Here is a 25,213-nt window from a genome sequence, read left to right on the forward strand (position 1 = left end):
TTGAGGGAAGAAAAAAAAAAAAAAAAAAAAAAAAAAGACTGAACGTGGTGAACGTGCATACAGACAACACATTGCAAACATTTAGATTCAGTGTTAACTAGCTGCCTTGTCTTTGAATGTTTGCCTGCATGCATATTCACGCTATTTAGAACTCAAAACAGTCTTCCTTCCTACATGATCTGTGATTTTTCTTGGAAACAGCAGTTATATGCTACAGTATCTTTTCTATAAGCCTTGCATATCAGAGCATTGGGTAAACATGCAAATAGTACTTTAGCTCACTTTTGTCCAGGATGCAGAAATTTCTTGGTAAAGGTGATGTTTTAAGTAGGACTCTGAAATGGACTCATAACACAACTTCTGACGCCTTTGAGTATTCAATTACACTCAGACTGCCAGAAGTAGCTGTGCCCTTTGACCTCTCAGGCAGCAATGGAGGTAACTGCAAGCAGATGCCTCAGCTTATGAGATGCTAAGTGATGCTTGGGCTCATGAAACATGAAGGAGAGCATACAAACACCTCGAATCAGGTAAGTCTCAGAAAATCTTTAATTAGAAGTGTCAGGTGGTGCTTACACAAAATCCTGTTAGGGAGGGCAAGAACCGAAAAAAAGAGAACAGGACAACATTATCAGGTTTGGTAACCCAAGTTACTCTGCCAGTAGCACACCGACTTCATGGAGAAAAGAAAATCTTAAGTATTTAAACATGTTATTGCCACTCCAGCATAGACATTAGCTGCAGGAAACTGCCACCAGAGAACTGGAATGTTGATCTTTAAGGAACATTTAGCAGTCAGGCTGGCCAAGTCTGGCCCAGGTAGGTACAAACTGACATACAGAAGGCAAACTCTCAATACACAGGAGAAGTAACAAGGATCTGGGTCCCTGTGAGGCCTAGCTAGACAGGAATTTGGCCCAACAGAATTGAGAATAGCCATAATTTGTAGTAGACACAGAAGATAGCATTAGTTTTCTGTTAACATGAAGCGAAGCAATAAAGTCAATCTGATGTGTTAATCTAGTGGTGTGGAACATGTTCATAGAATCATAGAATCATTTAGGTTGGAATAGACCTTCAAGATCATCAAGTCCAACTGTTAACCCAGGACTGCCAAGCACACCACTAAACCATGCCTCTAAGCACCATATCTACGTGTTTTCTGAATGCTTCCAGAGACAGTGATTCTACGACCTCTCTGGGCAGCCTGTTCCAATGCTTTCCAAACCCTTTCAGTGAAGTATTTTTTTCCCAATACCCACTCTAAACCTCCACTGGTGCAACTTATGGCCACTTCCTCTTGTCCTGTCACTTGTTACCTGGGAGAAGAGACCAACTCGCACCTTTCATACTGTACAGTGAGAGCGTTCTGGTGTTTAGTAACAAGCAAGAGCTGTAATGAGGTTCTGCAGTTGCATTATTCTATCCCAGGAATTTTGGCAAGACATGGTCTTGTCACTGAACCTAAAGATTTTGCTGATGTAAAATTAATGTAACAATAAATAAATCATTTAAGCAAAGGAGTAAACTACCCAAACAGATTACAGTATATGTGATTATATACAACGGAAGTAAATCATGTGATCTGGGAGTGATCCAAAAAGTGGTTTTTTGAGCCTTCCCTAAAATGACGCTTTAATACCCGATAGTCACTTTGTTCTACCAGATTAACAAGAGTTTTAAGTACCAAGAAGAGAATCAAGCCTTTGATCCAGCCTGTCTCTTTTGACAGTCAGCAGGTAGCAAGATAAATCTCAAATTGCCATGCTAGTCCTTGAAGAGATTTTGATTATATCAGATCCAAGTAGAGCTCTGGTAAACTTAAGAAACAGTGGGACGTCTTTGAAGCACTGTGAATCCTGATGAATCAAACAGGTCAGAAACTGACTGAGGGTTGTTTATAACTTCAGCTCCTGAGGTAAGAATCAACCAACTGCCCACAAAGTACAAGGTCGTTCCATTCCTCATAACATGAACAGTCACTGCTGCCAGAACCCTGGTAAAGAGGCTCTCTATGGTGTGCAAACTGATTTTTTAATTGTAGTGATTCAGACTTGTTATGTATACAGAGATTTTAGTAATAATGGTTCTTTTCATTTAACATCTGACTATTCCCTTGACAAACTGATCTATAATACAGCATCAAAAAGAGAAAATTCTGTTTTTTCACCTGAACTTATCAATAAAGACATTCAATTCCCTGAGTTCCAGTATGGGCAACAAACCTTCCTTCTTCTTGATACCAGAAAACCTCTGCCATTTTCTCTGGCACCTCAAGCAGCAGGGAACTTACATTCGTTGAAAAAAAGTAATGGAAATGATACTGACCATTTTAAAGAGCTTTGGTGAGCCACAGGTCAGACTCTAAGACCTCTCATTCACACTGACAGATACTCAGAACATACCATCTTTATTATGCAGAGAGAAAAAAAAAGAGAGGCTAGATTCCAATTATAAAGTTTCAGTGTCCGAACTGATCTCAAAACTACTACCAGAGGACAAGACGGCAAAGCTGACCCAATGAGAAAAATGCCTTTTATGACTAGGACTGCTAAAAACCTGGATGATTCCTTTGCAAGAGGACACTGAATACCAATAACCGTAAATTCCCTGCCAGAAAAGTACAAACAGTCGGAAGTGAGAGGTAAAGAGGTTCCCTTCTTCAAACAGAAATCTCAGGCTGCAGGACCCACAGCCTCCCAGAGAGACAGAAATCCCCTTGACCCCAAGGCAAGATGAAACACTCTGAAGTGTGGTGAAGAGGTGGTTCTCCTCTTCTGAGATTTCTTCAGGGCACAAACCACATATACACAGTTAGAAAGACTATATTTTGAAAAGCGTCACGATGACAGAGGATTTCCAAGTGTGGTATCAGGGAGGGATTCTGCACATAAGCTGTCTCCAGCTACAGTAGGACCTCTTGATGCTGTAGAGAGCTGACTTTGAAATTTATCTAGGGCAGGAAGTGTCTTTGTGTTCTTTTTAAACTGCACATTCCATTTATGAGACCTACAAAATGTCTGAAGCTCCTCAGTTTTCCAAAATTATAAATACGTAATATAATCCGTTATTCACTATCATTTTATACCTTAAGGTATTTTACAAGATCAGTTCCTAGTGCACGAGCTCCAGACTCTGTTTTCTGACAGTACTGAAAGAAGTTATGCAAGTGCTGGTCCTGTCAAAGACAGAAAGAACAAGAAATAAAACAATATCTAATATTACTATTCATAATTCAAAAAAGAACACATTAAAAATATTTGTATGTAGAAATGCATATGCATGTACATAGATTAAATTTTCAAAAATAATTTAAGTGCACTACTCCAAAGACTAATCTACTCGACATGTATTATTTTTTTTAACCCAGATAAGAAATTTCCAGTGATTTTTGAACACCTGTTATACAAAACACCACCTATATTTGCCTCAAACCAACCAACATGCAGAAAATATCATACTCAATGTTAGTTATCCCAATTGATCATAACATATATTTTACAAGCAGCTATAATAGGATTCATTGCTTTGTGTTTAGCTTACCAGTAAATAGCTTTCAGACAGCTATGACTTCTCATCTAACAGGAAAATTTAGACTGTAATGGATGACAACAGTAGACAAAATGCTCACATTCTGAGTAGTTTCCATTCAAGATCTACTGTTTTTCAGAGCTAATGTGAAAGACAGGTATCATGCAGAGTATCCAAGAGACAAAAAAGTAAGAGATCAGCATAATGAGTTTAAGAAACCTCCCAAATGTTGTCTAAACATATAAAAAACATTATTTCTGAAAATTTCTCTAATTTTATTTGTTTTATAACTCACCTGTGTATACACAGTTGACACCAGATGAGTGGATATTTTTAATAGTTGCTTGCCTCCATCTACCCATTTAATTTCAGGACCAGAGTGCTGCACACACACATGCAAAGGATAAGTACAATAATGCAGCAGTATACTAGATTAAAACAATTTGTTTATAGTACCACAAACAACACTTTTTAAACAATAAGTTGAAGAAATGTGTGCAATGAATAAAGTCATAAAAAAAGGAAAATTATGCAGGCAATATTACCAAAAGCATTTATGAAGCTTAAAATGTTTTTTGAAAGTCCCACAGTAGTTTCCTCACTGGCTAAGAGAATTGCTTTTCGATGTTGATTTCATGTTTCCCCTACAGCTCTGCAAAGAAACTTCTGACTAGAGAGAAATATCTACCAGTTTTCTAAGAAAAATAACACAAGAGTTTACACAGATACTGACAGTTTAATCCTATATTTAGGTCACAGAGAGGTAGCATCCAGTGCTTCCTCCCCACCCCATTCCAAAGAACTGAGAATAGGAATGCTCAGCTCTCTACCCTGACAACCACTTAGGGAGAGATTTTACTGCTGTATCTATAACTAGTCATATTGGTCCTAGCCTTCCACCCATGGGCATGAGCAGAGACGAATAGCAGAGGCATAAAGAATACACCTACAATGTGAAAACATGAAAGATGTGAAGGAGATGATGGTTGGAAAGCTTACAGCAGAGTTTAAAAACTAAAAGGTTGTAGAATAAGAGGAGAGCAGCAGCTCTCGCTGTTGATTTTAGGCCTCCTCCACCACAATGAGTCAATTTTGTCTCTGCATTTCATTCTCTTAGTCAAATCCTCTATCACATTTTACATTTTGTATCCTCCTTGGTATTACTTTTACTACTACAATTTTGCAAGCTTTCTGCTTTGTAAAAGACAACCATAAATTTTACTAGTGAAGTATAAAGATCACAAAAATCAAGATGTGAGAATAAGACTTTTTCAGGAATAAAGGACTTACTGAAAGGAGACAGCATGAAATGCTAAAAAGAATTTAGTAAAGGACTTCAGATTATTTGTGTATCTTCATAAACCCAAAATAGTTTAATGTATTTTAAAATTACTGTAACTTCTAGTTAATTATCACTACCAAAAAAATGAAGCTTAAAACATTCTTAAGTACATCAGCTAAATAATAACAGAAATAAGTACTTAACAACTTAAAAGAAAAACTACATTAGGGGAGATTGATTCAAATTCTGGTAAGTCAGAATTTAGTCATAAGGTTTGTCTCCCATTTCTGTTTGGGTTGGTTTGTTTCCTCTAAGCCAGATGCCTAATTTTTGCAAAGTACTCAACTTCAACTACAAAAGAAAAATATTTCTACTAGAAAATTACTTAAATCTTATCAGACTGGGGAATTACAACAAAACCTTCTCTCCACTTTATTTTTTTTGTTAAGTATTAGAGTAATTTTATATAACATACCTTCCCAACCCCTACTTCTTGATAATTAAGATAGCCTGATGGAAGATTTGCTGACACTGGGATGTGTTGCTCATTGGTCACCACTCTTCCATCTCTTATTAGAGGAAGCCAAGAATATCCAACTATGGAACATGAAAGGCAAGTAATTTCAAATATGTTACAAATCTTTACATAAACTCTTACAAAAGTCTTACTGTACACTTTTGATACACAACTCAAACCAGACATTACTTTAAGGTATGAAATGAGTTACATTTAAGGTAAAATGATTTGAGCTTAAATGATTAGAAATAATTAAAAAGTCAAATAAATTGCCACTGAATTTGGAAAAAGCATACATTTGATGTACATTCTAAAACAACATTGGAAACATTTAAATTAAAAGAAATACTTCGCAAAATCTTTCAGTCTACAACGTAATTAGAGAGCATTAAATGGATCACAAAAATCACGGGTTACCCGAACAGCATATTTCATAAAATCTCCCTAGTAGTTACTGAAAGTAAAGCATTAGCATACAAACCTTGTGTTTCAACAACATCCTTCTTCTTTGTACTCCCTTTGCTTGAATTATCACAACTAACATGGTAGAAGGTGAACAATAAATGGTGCTTTTCATGTAACTGCGTGGGCAACTCTATTTTAATCTGAAAGATAAAGAATCACCACCTTTGTAGAAGTCTTCAGCTAAAACAGTGACGTGCCTCACTGCTTGCAGTAAGCAAGTCCAGGTTATGTGTTATTTGAAGCATGATCAAGAATCACACAAACAAAACTTACAAAAATTTACTTATAGTGAAAAGGGCCCTGGTTTAACTGAAGTAACTTTGCAATCCTCAATTTTTTTCTTGTATTTTTGAAACTTACATAATATCTAAACCAGTAAAAGTTACCTCAGAAAGGTAGCTTACCTCATCATAAAACTCGGGATTTTGATGGTGATGCAGAACAGCAGCAAACGCACTTCTAGTAAATACTGGCCCACCTGGCCTACCATAGATACACTAATAATAGAAAAAAAAAGGAAAAAAGAACAAAAAAACCCCCAGTGATTCTTTTTCATTCTCCACTTAGAACCTGTTTCACCTAGAATTTGAAACATTTTAACTTACGTTTAACTGGGTTCCTTTGCACAGACAGGGAATGACATGATGTGTACTCTGCCTGCTGTGCAGTAGAGCTCACATTGTGATTTCACCTTAGGATTCCTATACATTTTTCTACTTCTTTTCTTCCAGGCACCTCTTAAACACTGTGGTAGCTCATGAACAAACGTACTTGGCTCTGCAGTTGACCTAAAGTTTTACTGTTTTAAGTTAAAGAATTCCTCCTGTGGAGCAGGCATAAGCCACCCCTGTTTGAAACAAGTTTATTCTTGGAATTTTTGTCGATAGAAAGAAATTACATGCTCTGAGAGTTCTTTAGTAATCTTTTATATCAAAACCAAGCAAGTAATCTAGAAGCTACTCTTATGCCAAATGCAAAAGGACAGAACATCACCAGCCCAATTAATCCAGTGTTACTGTGTTACTTAGCTGATGAAAGAAAATAGTGAACAGTTAGCTACAAAAATCAAAAGACTAACCTTTAAAGGCAAAGAATCCTCTTCATCAGAATCCTTGAACTCAATGCATACTGCAATATTTCTAGCCTAAAGCAGTATTTAAAAACAAAAAACCAACACTTAATGGAAGGCTTATCACAGAAATATTATATGTAAACAATCTTAACCAATCCTGAGAAAGAAGAATGTACAGATTTCCTGTACTCACCTTTGCAAAAGACTTTTGACTGTCATATTTCAGATACTTTGGATAAACATAAAGATGATTGTTGTAGATGGTGAAAGGCTGAGTGTGTTTTGGTATGCAGGGAACAAATTCCTCTATTTCAAATGTTATTAGTGTCTTGGTACCATTTTCAAACTGTTTCATGGGAATGTATGATGAGTTAACATAATCTGAAAATAAATATAAGAAAACAATAAAAAACTGGGAAAAAAAGCTTGAATGTTCATTTAGCAGTGTTTATTAATACTTACTTGGAAAATCTGGTGACACATTATCAATCGTAACATCCAGATTTCCTAAAATAACAGGAAGTTTGGCCATCTTTTCAGGTCTATAGGAAGGAAAAAACCCACAAAATCAGGCTAAATGCAAAAATATCAGATGCCAGAGAAAAGAGGTAATAGGAAACAGAGGCAAAAGTAATACCCTGAAATAGGAGTATGAAAGGAAAGGTGGTTTGGGGGTGGATGACTGATCTGGTGTTGCTTTTTGCACAGATTTAGTTATCTTCTCCTTTAAATTCTCAAAAAAAAAAAAGGCAAAAAAAGCATGCTTTATTCACAAGAGTGGAAAAGGTTAAGCAAAATAACAATGTTTTTCTTTCTTTAAATCAAAATGAAAAACTTTGTTAGATAGGGGGGGTTTGCCAGGTAATAACTCAATATAGTTTGCAGAAAAGAGGGGACCTATAAGTAAGCTTTTTAAATCTCAATGGCCAGTAATAAGTGTTTATGGTAATGGGGTAGACTTGGGAGAACAGCAAAGGGGTAGAGAATCAGTAAGTTAACAAAATGCATCTTCTACTCTGTCTCCTCCTTTATCTGGAATAATAACGCATGCTGTAAAACATTTACTGTTAACTAGCCTACTATGAAATTTCTTAGATGCTATCATGCAACTAATTCAGAAATTTGATTTGAAGTAGGGGTATTTTCCATGTTAAACCACCAATGCAGAATCCTTTATAAGCAAAGACAGTGAGCAGCATGATTTTTAAAAAATTATTGCAGAGGAAATGGATGCAAAATTTTCCCAAAATGCAATCCTGTGCTATGAAGCAAACAACTTTTTCTGTTTGGAGTCTGTATTGGAACTGTAATTGTAATAGCTAAAACTTAGACATTACAATCTCTTTCTTACTAAAATTCCTGTGAAATACTGTACACAACTCCACAAACAGGATGCTGAAATAACCAAAAGCATTTCCTTAATTCACAAAGGAAAGTGATGTGGCAGGCTAATTTACTATAATAGCTTCAGCGTCAATAATACTGTTTATGGCAAGGAGTATTTCAATGCTATGTAAACTTCAATGAAACTAAGAAGCTTGCCATAATATAATTAAAGTATCTGCTACAAACCTCATCTCCTTAGAAGATTTGGTAAGCAAGAATAAAATAAAGAAAATACAGGCCAAGCCTTTTGCAATTAGCGATTGTTCAGATTGATACAGCTCCAGCTAACTATACAACAGAAATGCCTTTGCAAAGCAGCAAAGATTGCTCAATTATTTTACATCCAATTCAATAAGAAAGCGGATTAAAACTAGTTTATTCATATGGTCATGTCAGTAGGAGATTCTTAAGCCTTGCATACTAACTGATGCAATCTTTAGGAATACTTTGTAAAAAAGGATGACCACTGTTCTGTTGCATAGGCATCTGGAGCGCATGCACTCCCAAGAAAGTGGACTTGATACTGGCATTCTCTGTCCAATGTCAGGGAACATGTGATTTCTGCTCATACTTGTTTTCCTTTGAGAACCAGAAGAGTGTACTGTGCACTCCTACCACAGAGCTACTTCAGGATATGATGCTTACTGCATGTTAGACACGGCATTATATTTCAATCCTGCTTGTAGCCCCCAGACACTGCAAAGAAAAGACCTGTAGCTTGTATGAAGGCCTTGATTATATTTATACAACTTATATATTTGAAGTGAAAAACATAAATACATACATCAGAAGATTAGATGCTCCAGTTCAAGATCATAACAAAAAATGGCACAGCTTGGGGTGGGGGGTGTTAGGGTGTGGTTGTTTTGTTTATTTCTTAAAGTGGGGAAATTAGACTTACTTCCTGAAATCTGCTAACAATTTCAGCATGTCTTCATTTGAAAGTTTATTACTGTCTTGTCTGAAGAGAGGAGAAAATCTTGAATTTTTGTCCAGAGTTCCTGAGGCATCTTTAAACAGTGTCCTGAAAGTCAAAATCTTGCTTTCAGCTGAGTTTATAAAGTGTTGAAATTCACTTCAGGCAATTTCTTTACTAAAAATTAGAACATACTGCACTATCCTTCATATTAAGCATTTAACACTCTTGTCATTGTAGGTGAATTTTAAAATATAAATAGCTCAGTCTAACAAATCAGTTGTGAACCATTTCATTCTTAGCAAAATAAAAAATACTGACAATAGAAAACAGTTGGAAATATCCAATGGTTTGAATAATAATATAATGATTTTTTATAAATTTTTTTCATACTACAGAGCTGAAGTGTAAGTTTGTCAGAAATACTTGGTTAGTTGAAAGCAAAATAAGAAAAAACTTAAATAGCACCTTAAGTTTTACAGGAAGTGAAATAGAAAATTACATTTAAAAAAAGTTAGGAAAAAATACAAATTGATAAGATCTGTCCCTACCTAGCTGCCCAGGCAAAAGGCATTCTGTATTGACCTAATCTCTGGCATGCCTGCTTGGCATTCTTCAAAACCTTCTGTGCAACCTTCAAGGGACATAAGAAATAGCCACATTTTAAAAGCTACATTTTTTGTACCGTTAGTACACAAGAAAAAAAACCCATATATTGACACAGGTATGAATTGGAAAATCTTCTTTAGAAGATTAATCCTAAGTATGCAAGTGAAAGACAAATTAAAATATCTCTTAACATTTCAAGTTAAGCAGGTTGATTTACACCATTTCACAAGTGAAAACACAGACCCGTCTACACTCCTGATAATACATATTTAATTAAACAAGAAAAAAATTATTATATACAAAAACTCATACAAAAGATGGAGCGAAATTCAACTGGTTTTTAAGACAAAATTGTGACTCCAGATAAAAACATTTCCCCCTGACACTTGATGCCCTATTCACCACCCTCTCTATATACTACAACACAATCCTGTAATAAGTAAAATACTCTGCAATACTTGTATATTACAAGCATACACAGATTGACAGTGAAGAGTTCTATGAAGACCACATGGATAATCCTATGTATGAACATTGCAACATCGTTTACATTAGAGCTTTAAAATTTTGGTTTTGTCAACTCTTACGTGAAGAAACAATTGCATTGCACAGAACCAACATGTATAACAATCAGAGCTAGAAACCCACTAGCTTGAGATGTTCAACACTGAGCTGAATCATTTGAGTTAAAGCTGAAGCTCCTGACAGAGCAGTGGGTTTTGCTCTTCCAGAAACCAGCTTCCCCTATGTACCTACACAGAGCAAAATTATTTGCCAGAGACAAAAATCCACAAAGTAAACCTGCCAGAATATTATCCCTGATCTCTGCAGATGACATTATGAAGGGTTGTTTCTATTAGTGTGTTGTTTGAGCCAACTCTCCATTATCCCTTCCTGTAAAAAGGGGGAAGTTGCACTCAGCAGCATAGAACCTTGGTAAGTAATCATCATTAATTCACTGTATTCAATGTTTAAGGGGAGAACAAGAGATCTCTTGGCTACAGAATTTGCTGCTTCCATTTTCCCTTTTTCTTGTCCAGAGCAGTAATTCTGCAAGGAACTGGAACTTGCTCATTGCATTGACACACATGGAGGCCTGTATAGCTGGTACTGGGGTGTTTTTTTCATATTTCAATTTTCAATTCAATTTCAATTAATTTCAAATTAATACAGTGTAATTCCTGAGAACAAGAGAAAAAAAATCAAGCTAAGTGTTCAATTGTATAACATCATAAGCAAATGAATGCCAGAAATCCACATGAATGTTCCTATTGGCTATGCCTGCAGTACAGGTCAACACAAGCCTAGCACTTGGCATTAAATTTGGGAACACTTGGACTTACTTAACCTTCCCATGGGGCTCAGGCCCAAGACCACCAAGATCAGTTACTCAGTTCAGGTTTGTTTTAACTCAGTAACAGCATACACTTCAAAACCAGACTCCTGAAATACAAAGCTGCTGTTTTCCAATGATAGCTGAAAAACAGTAACTCAAGTATTCCTGGAAAAGCAAATCAGTAGTCTGATCTATATTAAGACTAAGCGAAAAATACAAGGTTTTTTTATGTGTTAACTTAGCCAATATTAAATCAGTAGGAAAGAAGACTGTTCCTTTGCAGAGACTGAAAGTTAACCCTTCCTTCTTCCCTTTCACTAGCTGAAAACAGGAAGAATGTTGACAGTAGCTGATGTTGCTTACAAATAACCCCCACTTTTCAGAGTACCCTGGTCCAACTATTTAAGCATAACTGTAAGTCAACAAAATTAAAACTTATTTCTTCAGCAACGAAAAAGAAGCAGCAACTGACAAAGCTTCTTGTAGATATGTTTCAGAAAATATTAAAATGTTCTAGCATCCTAGGTACCTGCAAACTTAAGATGTTTCAGTGTTTTATTACCAAAAGTAATTTGGAGTTCTATGAAATCTGCAAAGCATTTTATACATAAAAACAGAGGCGTAATGATCTTAAAGGCTCTTTAGGAAAAAACAGCAAGAGCGGAGATAAAGTTACAGTAAACTATGGTCACCAAAAAGCAACAATGATACAATAAATAAAGATGCATTAACTGAGACATACAGTTAACCTCTGACCTATATTTAATATTTCATTGTTCAACAAATTTCAACTTTTACATTGAAGTATAATACTCTTCTGTCAAAACGGTTCATTTAAAGCCATTATAAAAATTACAGATTATGTCACAATTATAAAAAGCTAAATAAATGTTAGTTTTAATTTTAATGTTTCAGTTACTAGTAGCAACTACAACTTAAAATATCAAATCATTCAGTTATCTGAATTCTGTATAAAAGAACTAAGCTTTTAATTGATATTTATTAATTTGAAATCTACCAGTCTTGCCTCAGCGTTTTTTCCATGTCACAGAAAAAGATAACATACCTTTGAAGAATCTGAACTCTTCATGTATGGTTCAGCACAATGTGTAATACTTCCCTGTAATACTTTTTCTATTCTAGCCACAAGGAAAATGTCAGTATGAGGACACGTGACAGAGAATATTCCCTGGAAATAAAAGAAGAGATGAATATAAAATGAAAATGCACACACATTTTACATCACATAATAAAAAGCTATCTGAAGCATGCAGGAAAACTCTCTACTCGTATCCAAAATCCTACTAATTCTTTAGGTTACTGGTTCTTACCTGCTTTGGATATTGTAACACAGTTTCGTGAATGTCTTGAATTCTGTGTAAGCTATCACCACTGCCATTCATCATTTGTTGAGATGCACTGGATATCATGTGCCTTACTGAGGTGTGGTTCAAATCAACATGGAAATCTGCCGAAATCTTTCGGTTGTTTTTAATATCAAATAGTGATAATGTAACAAAAAAAGGTTCTACCTAGACATTTAAAAAAAAGAATCAAGTGTCATTGCTGGTATCTATATTACTGTAAAAATGTGTGTGAAAGGAAGATGAGTAACATTTTTACACATGGCCATCACTCTAGATACTACTGACAAGATATAATAGTAAAAGAAAAATTCCATTTTCTACAACACAACAAAAAGATAAGCAGCAAAGTTACTTTTTGTAGGATTTAGGCTCTCATTTTGATTTAAAGGTGTAGAAAAAACCCCACCGCATGTTTCTCAATCACAGTAAGGACTTCCTGCCCTTAAGAATAGTGCCAACAAAATATTAAGACATTCATTACCATATTACCAGAAAAAAAAATAATTATTTACATTTGTCGTTGGTCCTTCTTCATTTTCTGCAACACAGCATTGCAAATTAAAAGATAAATCGTTACACTTCACAAGAATTTTTTTTCCAAGTTTCTCTTCAAATGGCTTTACTTCTGGTTCAATACCAGAAAAGTCAAGTTTCTTTAAAAAGAGAAAAGAAAAATTAAGGTAAATTGTCTTTCACCTCAAAAGTTTCAACATAAAAGAAAGTAACATGCTTCCTTGTAAAAATTCTAACCTGTGCATCTGGATCCAAGGCAAATAGTTTAACTCTGCTTTCACTTTTCAACTTGATTTCTGCTTCTCTGGTACTCTGTTCAAAATAAGAAAAAAAAAATTCTTAGTTTAACACTATTAAAGTGGTTTTCAATAACATTCCTTTTTCTGTAATGTTCAAAGCTTTACATTTTTTAATTCATGCACTCATATCTCCCTGAGTTTTGCAACTCCTTAAATTGCTCCATCATGTCCAAGTAAAAAGTGAGAGAAGATTCCTCTCTCCTCTAAAGGCTTGTGCAGGCCTAGAAACACAAAAATTTAAATCAGCAACATGCAACCTTCCAAGATCATGGGAAGTATACTCCAGTATAGCTCATATAGCACTTTGGCTCCTTAAATGATAAATTTTGTAACACTATTTTATTAAACAACAACAACAATAAAAAGAAAAAAAAAGAAAAAAAAAAGAAGGTGGTGGTATGAATGTGGGTTGAAGTTCAGAGCTATTCTGAGACCATATGATTGCTCAGGAAACAACAGGTTACCTAAATTAAGAAACACCATCATAGCTCAATTTTTTTCTTTTTCTTGTTTGGTTTTTTTGTTTGTGGTTTTGTTGTTTTTTTTTCCCTTAAGTCCTACTGCCAGAGTAGTGGTTTTCCTGTGGGTAGATGGAAAAAACCCCAAAAAACTTCCAGAAGATAAAACTCTCACACTGAAAACTCAGTTTGCAGAATACACTATACACTGATCCTGCCTGGGATCTGTGGATACCTGCCTATTACTTTTGTTTTACTGTTTTGTTAAAGCAGAATAAAATAGAATGTGAAAACTGATGGTATACATTGGTTACTTTTTTTTTAAAAAAGGTATTATTTAAAGACTATTCTATGATTTTTAAAGTCACAGGACATGACAAACAGACATGCATGTGCCAAAATTACCCATGTAGGAGAGTTGCCATTCCCAAAGTAGTAGCTGGCTAAACAGGGATACAAAGTATTACATTACAGACAGGTGTCTATTTTTGAATCAGCCTGTATGGGTTAGAAGAAGTTACCAACCCAAAATGCACATCAGCAACTGTCAGCTTGAAGGGATCTGCTGTCTACATCTGCTTTGCTGGAGGTTGAAGAAACTGCTACCATGTCTTAAAAAAAAAAAAAAAAAAAAGAAAAAACCCAAACCCCAAAACCATCAGCACTAAGAGCTTGAAATCCTATTTTTGGTTGATAATAATAAAACAAAAGAATTTGACTTAAAGGACGTATTACAGAAGAGGAACTTCTGAAGTGTGATTTTGAGTATAGATGCTTTAATGGATTTCGTTTACTTCATTATCTGCAACACACACAGAGGAAGAGACAAGATTTGCTGTGAAAGACACAACCCAGACATTGGTACCAGCAGAATATTGGCAGACTTTACTTGTTCAACAGCTGGTATGACTGAGAAATACAGGACTAAACTGTGAAGAAGATTAAAGATGGCAAGAAGGTTGCATGTATGTTTTAGAATGGGAATAGTGAGTGGCAAGACCTGATGAGGAAGATGCTCTAGTCATAGCAGCAAGACAGAAACTGTTTCAGCTAAGGCACCTTGGATAGTTTTAGATTCTTAGGTGTTTTGTGCACTAAAGACAAGACAAAAATGCTTATCTGACAGACATGGGGCAGGCAGTCAGAACTCAAAAACTGAAAATGTATGTACTCATTGACCCTGTCTTTAGTACGGCAGTGACTCTGTAATTCCATTTCCTCATCTGTAAAACAGGGACAACGTTTTCCTGCCTCAAGGAATACTGGGACCCACAATGATTAAGGAGGTACTTGGGTTCACTGATCATGACAGTCACATAGTTATTTAAGACAGGACAATTTGTATTCTCTGAAGATTAAAAAAACAAACAACCAACCCCCGGCCCCCATACCAAAACCCCTAATTCACTCCTGGTTACAGACACAAAGAACATGAAGTAGGCAGCACAGACAGAGACTTACGTGTGTACATCTGTGCACTGAAATGCACAATACCATCTTACTTAGTTTATATTATAAACTAACAGCTGTTCAGAGAAAAATGAAGGCTTGGAGATGTACTCACAAGGGTTAAACCTTTCCTAGGAAGACTGTTTTTTCCCCTATTGTCAGGTGCTCTACAATCACCCCTGAAGGAATTTCTCTTTCCTCAAAAGGATATGAGGTCAGCTATTGTGAAAATCTCCCCCTAGAACCAACAAAAATAATAGAGCAGCTATAAACTCTTCTAAAAGAAGCCTCAGTGCCTTGTAAGTCTTCCACTAGGGTAAAAAGAACCAAACCCAAAAAACAGCTGAAAAGACAGTTCAGGCAAGAATAGAGGACAAAAAAGCTCTTGAAACAAACAGTATTTATATAAAGTTATCAAGCTAAGTCATAAACAGTGTACTAACACAAATCGGCAGATTTTTCCCTGTACTTTTTCCTCAGGGAAAAAAGGGTTGAAAAATACATTAGAGCAAATCATCTTGAAAGGTAGTGTTTAGTAAAGATGAACTTGAATGGGAAAACTGAAAGACTTATTTTTAAGGGAACAGAAATTTAAATGGGTTATAACCATGAAACAAAAAAAGTAAGTGTTTAAAGAGCCGAGAAAAATAACATGCTAGAAAAATACCTAGTTTAAAGAGCTGCAGGCTTCTGATCAGAAGGTTACGGAAACAGGAAGCAGCATTTGTAGTATTAAAACTATAAGCAGGTGCTGCAGTCCTGAATACAAGTCCCCTCTGGAAGTCATATGGAACCTAAGAAATCCAATAACTAACTATAAACAAAGAAAAATTTCCCACACGATAAGAGCATCTGATTTTATATTTGTTTCTGTAATAATTTTCATAGCCTCATGTAAGTATGCTGTTTGATGCTTGCAGTTCTTCCAACGAAAACTTCATTGTATGCACCACAGTCCCAATTAATTTCCAAATACAGCCATAGCTGGAGTTACACTGTCACATAATAGCTTATTGTGTACATGTGCTAAGTTGATTACAAAGCAGTAACAGAAAGAATTAAGTCAGCCAACTGTATTCGGGTGCTGAAAGCCTGTTAATGTATTCTGCCTGGACCTTTTGATATGTTAGATATTGTAATAGATAAAATTTGTTTTACTGCTTGTACTCAAGTTTGTAAATACTCCTGAAGGGAGTGCAGCTTATTAGGTCATTCAGATTCTCAGAAAAGGAGGAGAGTGCATTCCAGAGCATGGTCAAGTAGAAAAGTTTCAAGACTGCTGGCTGTGCCCCACTGAAGAAAGAGTAAGAAAGTCACAGGAAGGAGTTTGCATTCTGCAACTTCAATAGAAAAAGGTCACCAGCTCCAGTCCTTACATGATTTAACAAAAATTTCTCTCTTACAGAATTCACAAAACTTACTGCAACACACAAGTCACAGATTTAACTGGAAAAGTCTGCAAATGAGCTGAGGAAGAGTTACTGATATTTTCTATTAATTTCTATTTTATTGTATTCTTATTTCTATTTCTACCACACCTCTGTAAGAACAAAGTTGAAAAGCAAGAACTATGGCAATACAAGAAGTATACTGAACTTGCCAGTTCATTACAAACACAAGCATCTTAAAATACACCATCACTGCTATTAAGCTCCTCTGGACTTCTAACTATAAAAATAAAACTTCAGTGTAACTAGATTGCTATAGAAATACTTTAGCACTTACCTGCATATAATATAACAATGCCAAATATGCAAAATACAATAGACTAATAACATGATAAAACACGCTGCTTTTAAACAGAATATCAAGGTTTACATAAGCAACAGACAGTAGGTAGTTTGCTTCCAAAACAGAAAATAAGCAGCTCAATAACCACATCTATTCATGTGGTCTATTCAAGCTTTCAAAGCACCACAAACTGACTGGAAGCTAGAAGCCAATGCCTTACTTTTACTGAAAGTTCATGTGGCTAACATGTTTAGTACTTTATATCCTGAGCTGGCATTAACAATATATATTACCTTGGCAATTTCAGGATAGTAGTTATCAAAATTACTTGATGAGCTTTCTGTTCTGCTTTGTTCATCATCTGAAATTATAAAACAACATTAAAAAAATATTTTAAAAAAACCCAAACAAGCGAACAAACAAATAAAATCCCAAACCCTCAAACTACTCATACAAGACTCCATCAAAAAACATCAAAAATATTTTTGCTATTTTTTTAAACTCCTACACCCTCAAAGAAGAAAATTGTTAACATAAACAAGTTGTGGATGACTCCCTCATTTCATTCTAATGCAGTGACTTCTTGGAGGCTGTAACCAGTTACATAAAATGATATAGTAGAAGTAATTTCTAATTTTACCCAGAAAATAGCTTTAATATTAATTTTGACATCTGTACAAGGAAAAGAGATACTCATTGCACAAATTTACATTACACTTTCCACTATGCATTGTAACTTGATTTCAAAACAAGTTCCCTCTGTTCATTAGGTTCCCATCTCTACTCTCCCATGGTTACTGAATTTACAAAGCAACTATTCAGTTAGCTAAAACCATCTTACAGTTTTAAGGTCATTTGGGGACCACTGACTACAATGTCTTTCACAGAGGTACAGGCTTCCCTTTTTCTCATTTGCTTTTATTGCAAACATTATGCTGAAGTCCAGCCATCGTCACCAAAACTGTGATAACTCATTTTAATCTCTGATGATCCCTTTGGTATATTGTGCTATTTATAAGCAGAACATCCTTCTATAACCTCTTCCAGGTCCTTCTGGATATGTATACACTTGGTCTCAAACCAGTCGCCCTCTCCATCCACTCCCATGAAGAAAAATGCATGAGAGGACACCTAGACTATCCTTTTGTCACCAAACTATTAAATATACCTACATCAAATTTTTAACAGATACCCATTTTACCTATTCTTAAAAGGGCTCCAACAGAAAAGATTCTACACCCGAGCAATCTATTTCAGTACTTTAGGGAAGCATTTGTGGCAAAGGGAGTAATATCTAAATTTAAGTCCCCCACTGCAACCACAATTTCTTATTCTTCTACCTACAGTAACCACAGAACAGATTATTCCATTTTCAGCAGAATTTGACACATTTCAGAACAAGTCCCGCATAAGTTTTCTCTTTTCCTTAAACAGCCTCAGTCCTGATTTTTCCTTGTAAGTTCTATTTTTCTAGACTTCTGTCATTGTTCTCTTCTAGACTTATCTCAACCGGTATCAATACAGAACAATGCTATTTTAATGCCAAAAGGTCAAAACTCTCATCAGTTCAGACAGACAGTAGAAAGGCCTACAATTTTTATGACCAAAGAAAACAAAAAAATTTAGTCACAATAAAGCCTTTCTTTCCAAATGCATGCACATACATGCTGTCACATAACTGTATTAGCGTTGCTAGAAACCCTACTTACCTTCATGAGACTCTCCATTTCTTTTTTCTTGCATTGCAGCCTCAAAATTAAGCTGAAGGATTTTGTTCAGAGTGTTTATCCATTCTTCCATTTCAAGTTCACTATCTGCAGCTAGAAGGTAACTACTTTTATCTTGCATCTTGAGCTCAAAGGCAAAACGTCTGACTTTATTGTTCTAGAAGAAAATTAAAAAATCTTTACAATATCTTTACATACCGTCTACTCACAATCAAAGGAAGTTATATGTTTTTCAGAACTTTTAATAAAAATACAGTTTAATATTTTGAACAAGCATATTATAATTACACTTTTTCCTCTCTGACATTTGACCTCAAGTTATTTGTACAGCTGCAACATGTGGAAGTATGAAAGATAACAGCCCATTTTTCAGTTTCCGCTCATCGTTCTGTTTGTAATAATTTTTAAAAAACAAAAAATCCAATTTCCAAATATCAAGTCTTCCTGTACTCATATCATCTAGAAATGAAGCTAACTAAGATCTACTGATGAAAAAAAAAAAGCATGAAACTATTAATATTTGAGTGAGAATCATTTGCAAATTGGGATGTCACACTGGAGGTTAAATCATAACCAAGCTCAGCTCTGAATGCCATGATCTTGCTAGTCTTTTAAATGCACTTGAAATTGGGAATCAGTTCCTCCTTTGTTCCTCAACCATTACTGTCACCCTCTTTGCACAACTTAAATCAAGCCTTCAAAGGCTACCTAGCTTGACTCATGTTCCTGAGAATGAATTCACAAGTCTTATATGAAAATTCTATAGTAAATTTAATTTTAAAAATTGGTAATTCATTAGATAAACATTCAAACACACCGTAAGACAGACTTAATGGTTGGGGTATTTTTTTGTTTGGTTGTTTGAAGTTAAATTAAATGCCAAATCACATTTTAGTTTTGTTATAACTCAGATTTTTCAAACAACAGACTAACTACTCGGTAAAACAGTCTGCTTTCTACCAAAGATGAGTTTCCATTAAGGAAAACAGAAACAAATGTATGGACTTCAGGTCTAAGGCAGTCTTAACAATTAAAATCAGTCCTGAAATAAATGAAAAAAATCTTAGGAACAGTAACCTTTAACTTTCACAGCGTAAAACCTTGATACAGGCCATACATACTTCTCAGTTTTCACATATCACGGAACTGGAGCAACCATGCCTATATATGACTGTATGTGTGAATATATACACTGCATATATTATGTGACTGCACTTCTCTGTGATGCAGAAAAGTCTCAATATACTTCAGCATTAAAACAAAACAAGCAAAACAAAACAAATGCAAACGCAAACAGTATTTTGGGAACTCCTGTCTTTTCATTTAAGTTGTGAAAAAAAGCCCAAACAAAAAAAAAAATCAAAGAAGAAAAAAAAAAGCCCAAAAAAGAGAAACACCCCAACAAACAACCCCTTCCATTGCACATATTCAGCATTGCTCGTATACAAGTACTGATGAAGGTGCATATTCTGCTCTATTCTATCGTTAATGTCTCTTAGTGAAGTCGGCATTTTTCTTTCTTGTGCACCTACTGCCTTTGAAAAACAAGTAAGTATATGTACTAAATGAATTCAACACAGAAACGAGAAATTTTATACGAATACAATAGGAACTAATAAACCCTCATCAAAAAGATATGCTATGAAACTGCTGGTACTGTAGAGTACAGTATGGTATTCAAGAGACAATCCAACTGTAAACTTTAAGCATCTAAAGTACAATTTTACTTTACGACTACTGTATCAGCCCAAAACCTTCCTGGCAGTAGAACAAAGGAACAGCAATTAAAAAAAAAAAAAAAAACAAACCACAACAGGCTTCTGACAGTCTGGAAATTTCAGGTTACTTGAATTGAACTGATGGAATAGAAAGCATGGAACAGTACTTCATGAAAAGATGGTTTTAAAAAAAGGGGATTTTCAGAATTAAAAAAACCAAAACCACAGAATCACAGTACGGTTAGAGGTTGGAAGGGGCCTCTGGAGGTCATCTAGTCCAGCCTCCCTGCTCAAGCAGAGCCACCTACAGCCAGCTGGCCCAGGACCATGTCCAGGCAGCTTTTGATTATCTCCAAGAATGGAGAGTCTACAACTTCTCTGGGTCACCTGTGCCTGCACTCAGTTACCTTTGTAGTGAAAAAAGAGTTTCCTGATGTTCAGAGGGAACCTCTTGTGTTGCAGGTTGTGCATGCTGCCACTGGGCCTGTCACCAAGCACCACTGAGCAGAACCCATAGTAAAATGTACACTGATGAAATCCCCCTGAGCCGTCTCTTCTCCAGGCTGAACAAACCCTGCTTTCTCAGCCTCTGGACTCTGTCCAGGATGTTCATGTCTGTCTCTTACTGGGGAGCCCAGAACAGCATGCAGGACTCCAGGCATGGCTTAGCCAGTGCTATTCATCTGTTCAGATGGGAAGAACTGCCACCCTCAGCCTGCTGACACCACTTGTCCTAACACAGCCCAGAATATCATTAGCCCTCTTTGCAGCAAGGGCAGATTGCTGGCTAATGTTCAATTTGGTGTCCACCAGGACCCCCGGGTCCTTTTCTGCCGACTGCTTTCCAGATGTGTGGCCTGTCCAGCATGTACTGGTGCCTGGGGTTGTTCTCCCCAGCTGCAACACTTCACACTTCCCTCTGCTGCAGTGCCTTTCTTTCATTTAACTTTGGAAAATCTCAATGTTTTCTGATGATGTAAACTAATATTGTAGTGTCCACAACAGTCTGTACCAGAGCCACAGGCTGAGAGCCAGAAACAAGCCATCACCTAAGTGGGAAACAAAAGGAGCCAGAAACAGCCCAGAAGATGGAGAATACATGTTATCAGAGAGAGGGACTCCAAAGCAGACTAAGTTGAGCAACAGAACGAAAGATACATGTTAAGTGGGGGAAAAAATAAAAAAAGACTACAATTGTGTTTAGGAACCAGTTTTTTTGTTTGTCAGCTTGTTTTGAAAAACACAAATCAAACTCATTTCAGTGGAGTTGGCAAGAATTGTACCCCTAAGGCAAAACAATGTGTGTAAATCTGTATACAGAACTTGCAATATGATTAAATTTATTAGAGTTATAAGACTTTCCATGCAAAGTGTCTATTAAGTATGTATCCAAAAACATTACTACAATATTTGGAAGAAAATAATCCTCTGTAAAGCTGTTGTACCTCTCTGCATAGATCTTCAAACAACTTCATGCTAAAATAAAAATCATTTAAGAAATACATTTTTATTAAACTTTGCCTACTTCTATCCAAGTTAACAAAATCCTAAAATTCAAGAGTTTTTTTCCCACGTATGTTATGCCTAAGAGAACAGTTACATGTTGTACTCTTAAATACATAACAGAATCACAGAAAAAAACACCACCAAAACAAACCAAACCCAAAAACTTTTCTGTGGCACTTGGAAGGGTGACTGAATTTAATACAATTCGCACAATAAAAATCCCACACAAGAAGCTATGCAAAACATTTTGCAACTCATGTAAGCACAAAATGTAATTGAAATGAACTTTGATTTTATGCTGTCTTTACTTTGCCATGATTTAAGGTTGGGGGGAGTTTGTGTCTTTGCCTTAAGATTTTATTTGATATTTTTGATAAATACTCATCGTCAACTAGTAATTATGCTCTTTTCAGAAAGATTTTTCAAATTCAGCCTCCTGCCCTTTAAAAACTCATTCACTGTTTTTGCAAGATACAGATTGTCTAATTGTTCCTCTGCATAATCGGCACTTATCTATATCTGACAAGTTTATCTGTATTTTAACAAAATCCATTTGCTATCAAACAGAATTAACTGGAGAACAGGAAGAAAAATTATAATTACCTGAACCACTCCCATACATGAATCTAGAAATATTGACCCTTTAGGTTCTTTTGATATTTTTTCATCTTTGTAGAAATTGAGATTATAGGATCCATCACCAAGTTGGATTAAGTGGAAAAATCTTCTTTTAAAAGACTAGCAAAAATAAAGGAGGAAAGAAAAACAATTGGAATACTAGTATTAATCAGCTTCATGTTACAAAACCTGTAAGTGCTATTTACCCAGTAAGTTATAGAAAAAAGCTTTTATTTACACATAACCTAGTCGGTATCCTCTGAAAATAAATCAGAAAATCTTTAATTCTAAAAAAAACACTTAAAAACATGAAGCAAGATTGTATTGTTACTGTCCTCTACAATGTTATACATAATAGATATTTATTGTCATAACCATAGAAGTACCTTAAGTTTGCTTCTAAATAAAGAGGCAATACAAACAAAAACATTATATAGCCCATTCTCTACTAATAACACACAACACGGTCCAGTTAAGAAAATTATTTTAAAAGCTAGACTTCTCCCATATACTGTATTTTTAATGCATTTTTTCTGATTCAAGTACAATAAAAGGAAATTAAAATTTCACAGATATAAATTACGTACAGGCTTCCCTCTTTCATCCCACACTATTTTTTTAGAAGTAAACCACATACAAATTGACTTCTCAAAGGCACAGTGACATTTAATATCGGTGCTCAGGTTTTACCACCCATAAGACATTCTTAAACTTACTCTCATTGTCACACTGATTGCACTATTCATGTTGCCTTTGTACAGCCATCCTTGTTTTGTTATTCCACCCTTCTGAGACCCAAGAGATGCTGCATCCTGAAGATGAAGAAAGGGAAACTTGAATCGAGATTTCTCAAACCATTTTGCTTTCTATGTTTTACTTCAAAGACATTACTTAAGAACTTACAGAGAACTACAACTCAATTTCTTGAATTGGATCCGCCCTTCTATAAATCAGAATCAAAGCTTTCTAAAGAGAAAAGACCAAACTTGCCAGTAGTGGCAAGTTCACAAACAGCAGACCCAATGCATTCATCACACATCATACCCACTGCCTGTATACCACTTCCATCTGCCAGTTGATGGAACAGAATAACTACATTAAAACACATAGGATGTTAACAACTACCAAAAAGCAGCACTCTACTATCAAAACCAATCAAAATGAGAGATTTATAATTGCCACAGAATAAATATTGGATCACCAATTCAAATAATCCTTTGGCATAGTACCAAGATGACAATACCATAGTTTCCAGTTAATGTAACCCATTTTGACAAAGCAAAACCATCAATGCATTAGACATGTAGAAGATTTTCAGCCATCTAGAGCAGAAATACTCCTGATAGCTGATTTTGAATGTTAGGATAATAAATTAAGTATCCAGTTGAAAACAAAACCACAAAACTTCCTCAAATGCCTTGACTACTTTTTCTAATTCCTTTTCTCAGCTATTAACAGAACACACAACAAGAAGTAATTACATATTGGGGATAGAGTCATTAGTTCAACAACTGAACATTAAAACACTCAGTACATTTTCATATGGCCCAGGAGGTCTCACTGTCCAAGTAAAACAGTCTACTTGTTTCATATTTTCAAGTCATTAGTCCCCACCCCCTTCTGTTATTCTAGATAACCATTTTTCTCGTACAGCCACCAGGACACAGAAACAACTTAAAACACTGGGTTTCCAAGTACGATTCCCCACCTCCAGTGGCGGGAGTTATCCCCACGGAAAGGATGGTTTAAAACCATCTTTTACAGGTGTAAGATGATGAGTTATCATCAAAACTTGGCACAAACCAACCACTGTTTTCCTGTAATTTCACAAACCACACATACAGACAGACCTGACATTAAGAATTCCTTCATTACCTGTATCAACAAAAATTAAAATATAGCTCTATTTAAACTCTTTTTCCAATTCCAAGCCTCTGAGATGCACTGCTTCCCAGCTCTGCTGAGCTGCATGCTGTTTTCCAACAATAAACCTGACTGTCATTTGGGCCTCTCTAGTTACACCATTTCTTTCTGTCAGGCAAAATTCCTGCTTACAGAGCCAAAAAGCTACTGACTTTCCAGCTGACCATCTGTTAATACAAAGGAACCCACAACTCAGTTAACACCCGACTTTTACACTGAAAACATACTTCCTGTTTCCAACTGGCAAGTTCATTTCCTCACTTTTATTATTACTGCTGCACACTGTGCTTCACTTTTTTAATGATCTTTCCCACAAACTCTGCTCCAAAATTTACTTCAACAGCAACTATTTCAACAAAACCAACTTCATATCTTGATCCCATACCCCAGGCTGATTTAAAAATTCCATTTACAAACATCAACCTGATGGCCAGATAGCGCAAATTTGTTTTGGAAAGGTATTCTCTCTCTTTTTAACAATGCAAAATTAAACTAATCTTTATCTGGTTTTCCTCCAATTTTCAATCACTTGCAGCTTTTTGTTTTCTACCATTCTCTTAAACAAATCAGCTTGCTTAAACACACAAACAAAAGTGCAAAAAAAAGACCAAACAACTTTTAATCTAACATTTGTATACATGCTTTTTGGCATACAAAGATGTCAGTGCTTCACAGAAGAATGTCTTGCATTAATTCTTCCCTTAAGGAAAGAGTTTATGGTGCCCCCACCCTATTCCCATTAAGCTCTCTTTTCTTCCTAGCATGCTTTTTTCTTGTGTTTGTATTTTAA

General features: G+C 35.6%; 1 protein-coding gene across 13 annotated transcripts in view; it reads right to left on the minus strand.

The window, feature by feature from the left end:
• DOCK9 (dedicator of cytokinesis 9) overlaps positions 1 to 25,213 on the minus strand; it is a 142,948-nt gene that overhangs the window by 55,119 nt on the left and 62,616 nt on the right. For all 13 annotated transcript variants that reach the window (XM_080376275.1, XM_080376273.1, XM_080376269.1 and 10 more), the window contains exons 6-23: positions 23,217 to 23,312; positions 22,486 to 22,620; positions 18,641 to 18,815; positions 17,225 to 17,292; positions 13,232 to 13,306; positions 12,994 to 13,134; positions 12,446 to 12,646; positions 12,181 to 12,303; positions 9,721 to 9,803; positions 9,155 to 9,277; positions 7,330 to 7,409; positions 7,061 to 7,248; positions 6,874 to 6,939; positions 6,200 to 6,292; positions 5,812 to 5,935; positions 5,289 to 5,410; positions 3,827 to 3,913; positions 3,089 to 3,178 (exon numbers count right to left, since the gene is read on the minus strand). In XM_080376275.1, the coding sequence (XP_080232401.1) occupies positions 3,089 to 3,178; positions 3,827 to 3,913; positions 5,289 to 5,410; positions 5,812 to 5,935; positions 6,200 to 6,292; positions 6,874 to 6,939; positions 7,061 to 7,248; positions 7,330 to 7,409; positions 9,155 to 9,277; positions 9,721 to 9,803; positions 12,181 to 12,303; positions 12,446 to 12,646; positions 12,994 to 13,134; positions 13,232 to 13,306; positions 17,225 to 17,292; positions 18,641 to 18,815; positions 22,486 to 22,620; positions 23,217 to 23,312 (2,070 nt within the window). The remainder of the gene's footprint in view (positions 1 to 3,088; positions 3,179 to 3,826; positions 3,914 to 5,288; positions 5,411 to 5,811; positions 5,936 to 6,199; positions 6,293 to 6,873; positions 6,940 to 7,060; positions 7,249 to 7,329; positions 7,410 to 9,154; positions 9,278 to 9,720; positions 9,804 to 12,180; positions 12,304 to 12,445; positions 12,647 to 12,993; positions 13,135 to 13,231; positions 13,307 to 17,224; positions 17,293 to 18,640; positions 18,816 to 22,485; positions 22,621 to 23,216; positions 23,313 to 25,213) is intronic.

This window comes from Falco punctatus, assembly GCF_963210335.1.
Source record: "Falco punctatus genome assembly, chromosome: 2".
NCBI lineage: Eukaryota > Metazoa > Chordata > Aves > Falconiformes > Falconidae > Falco > Falco punctatus.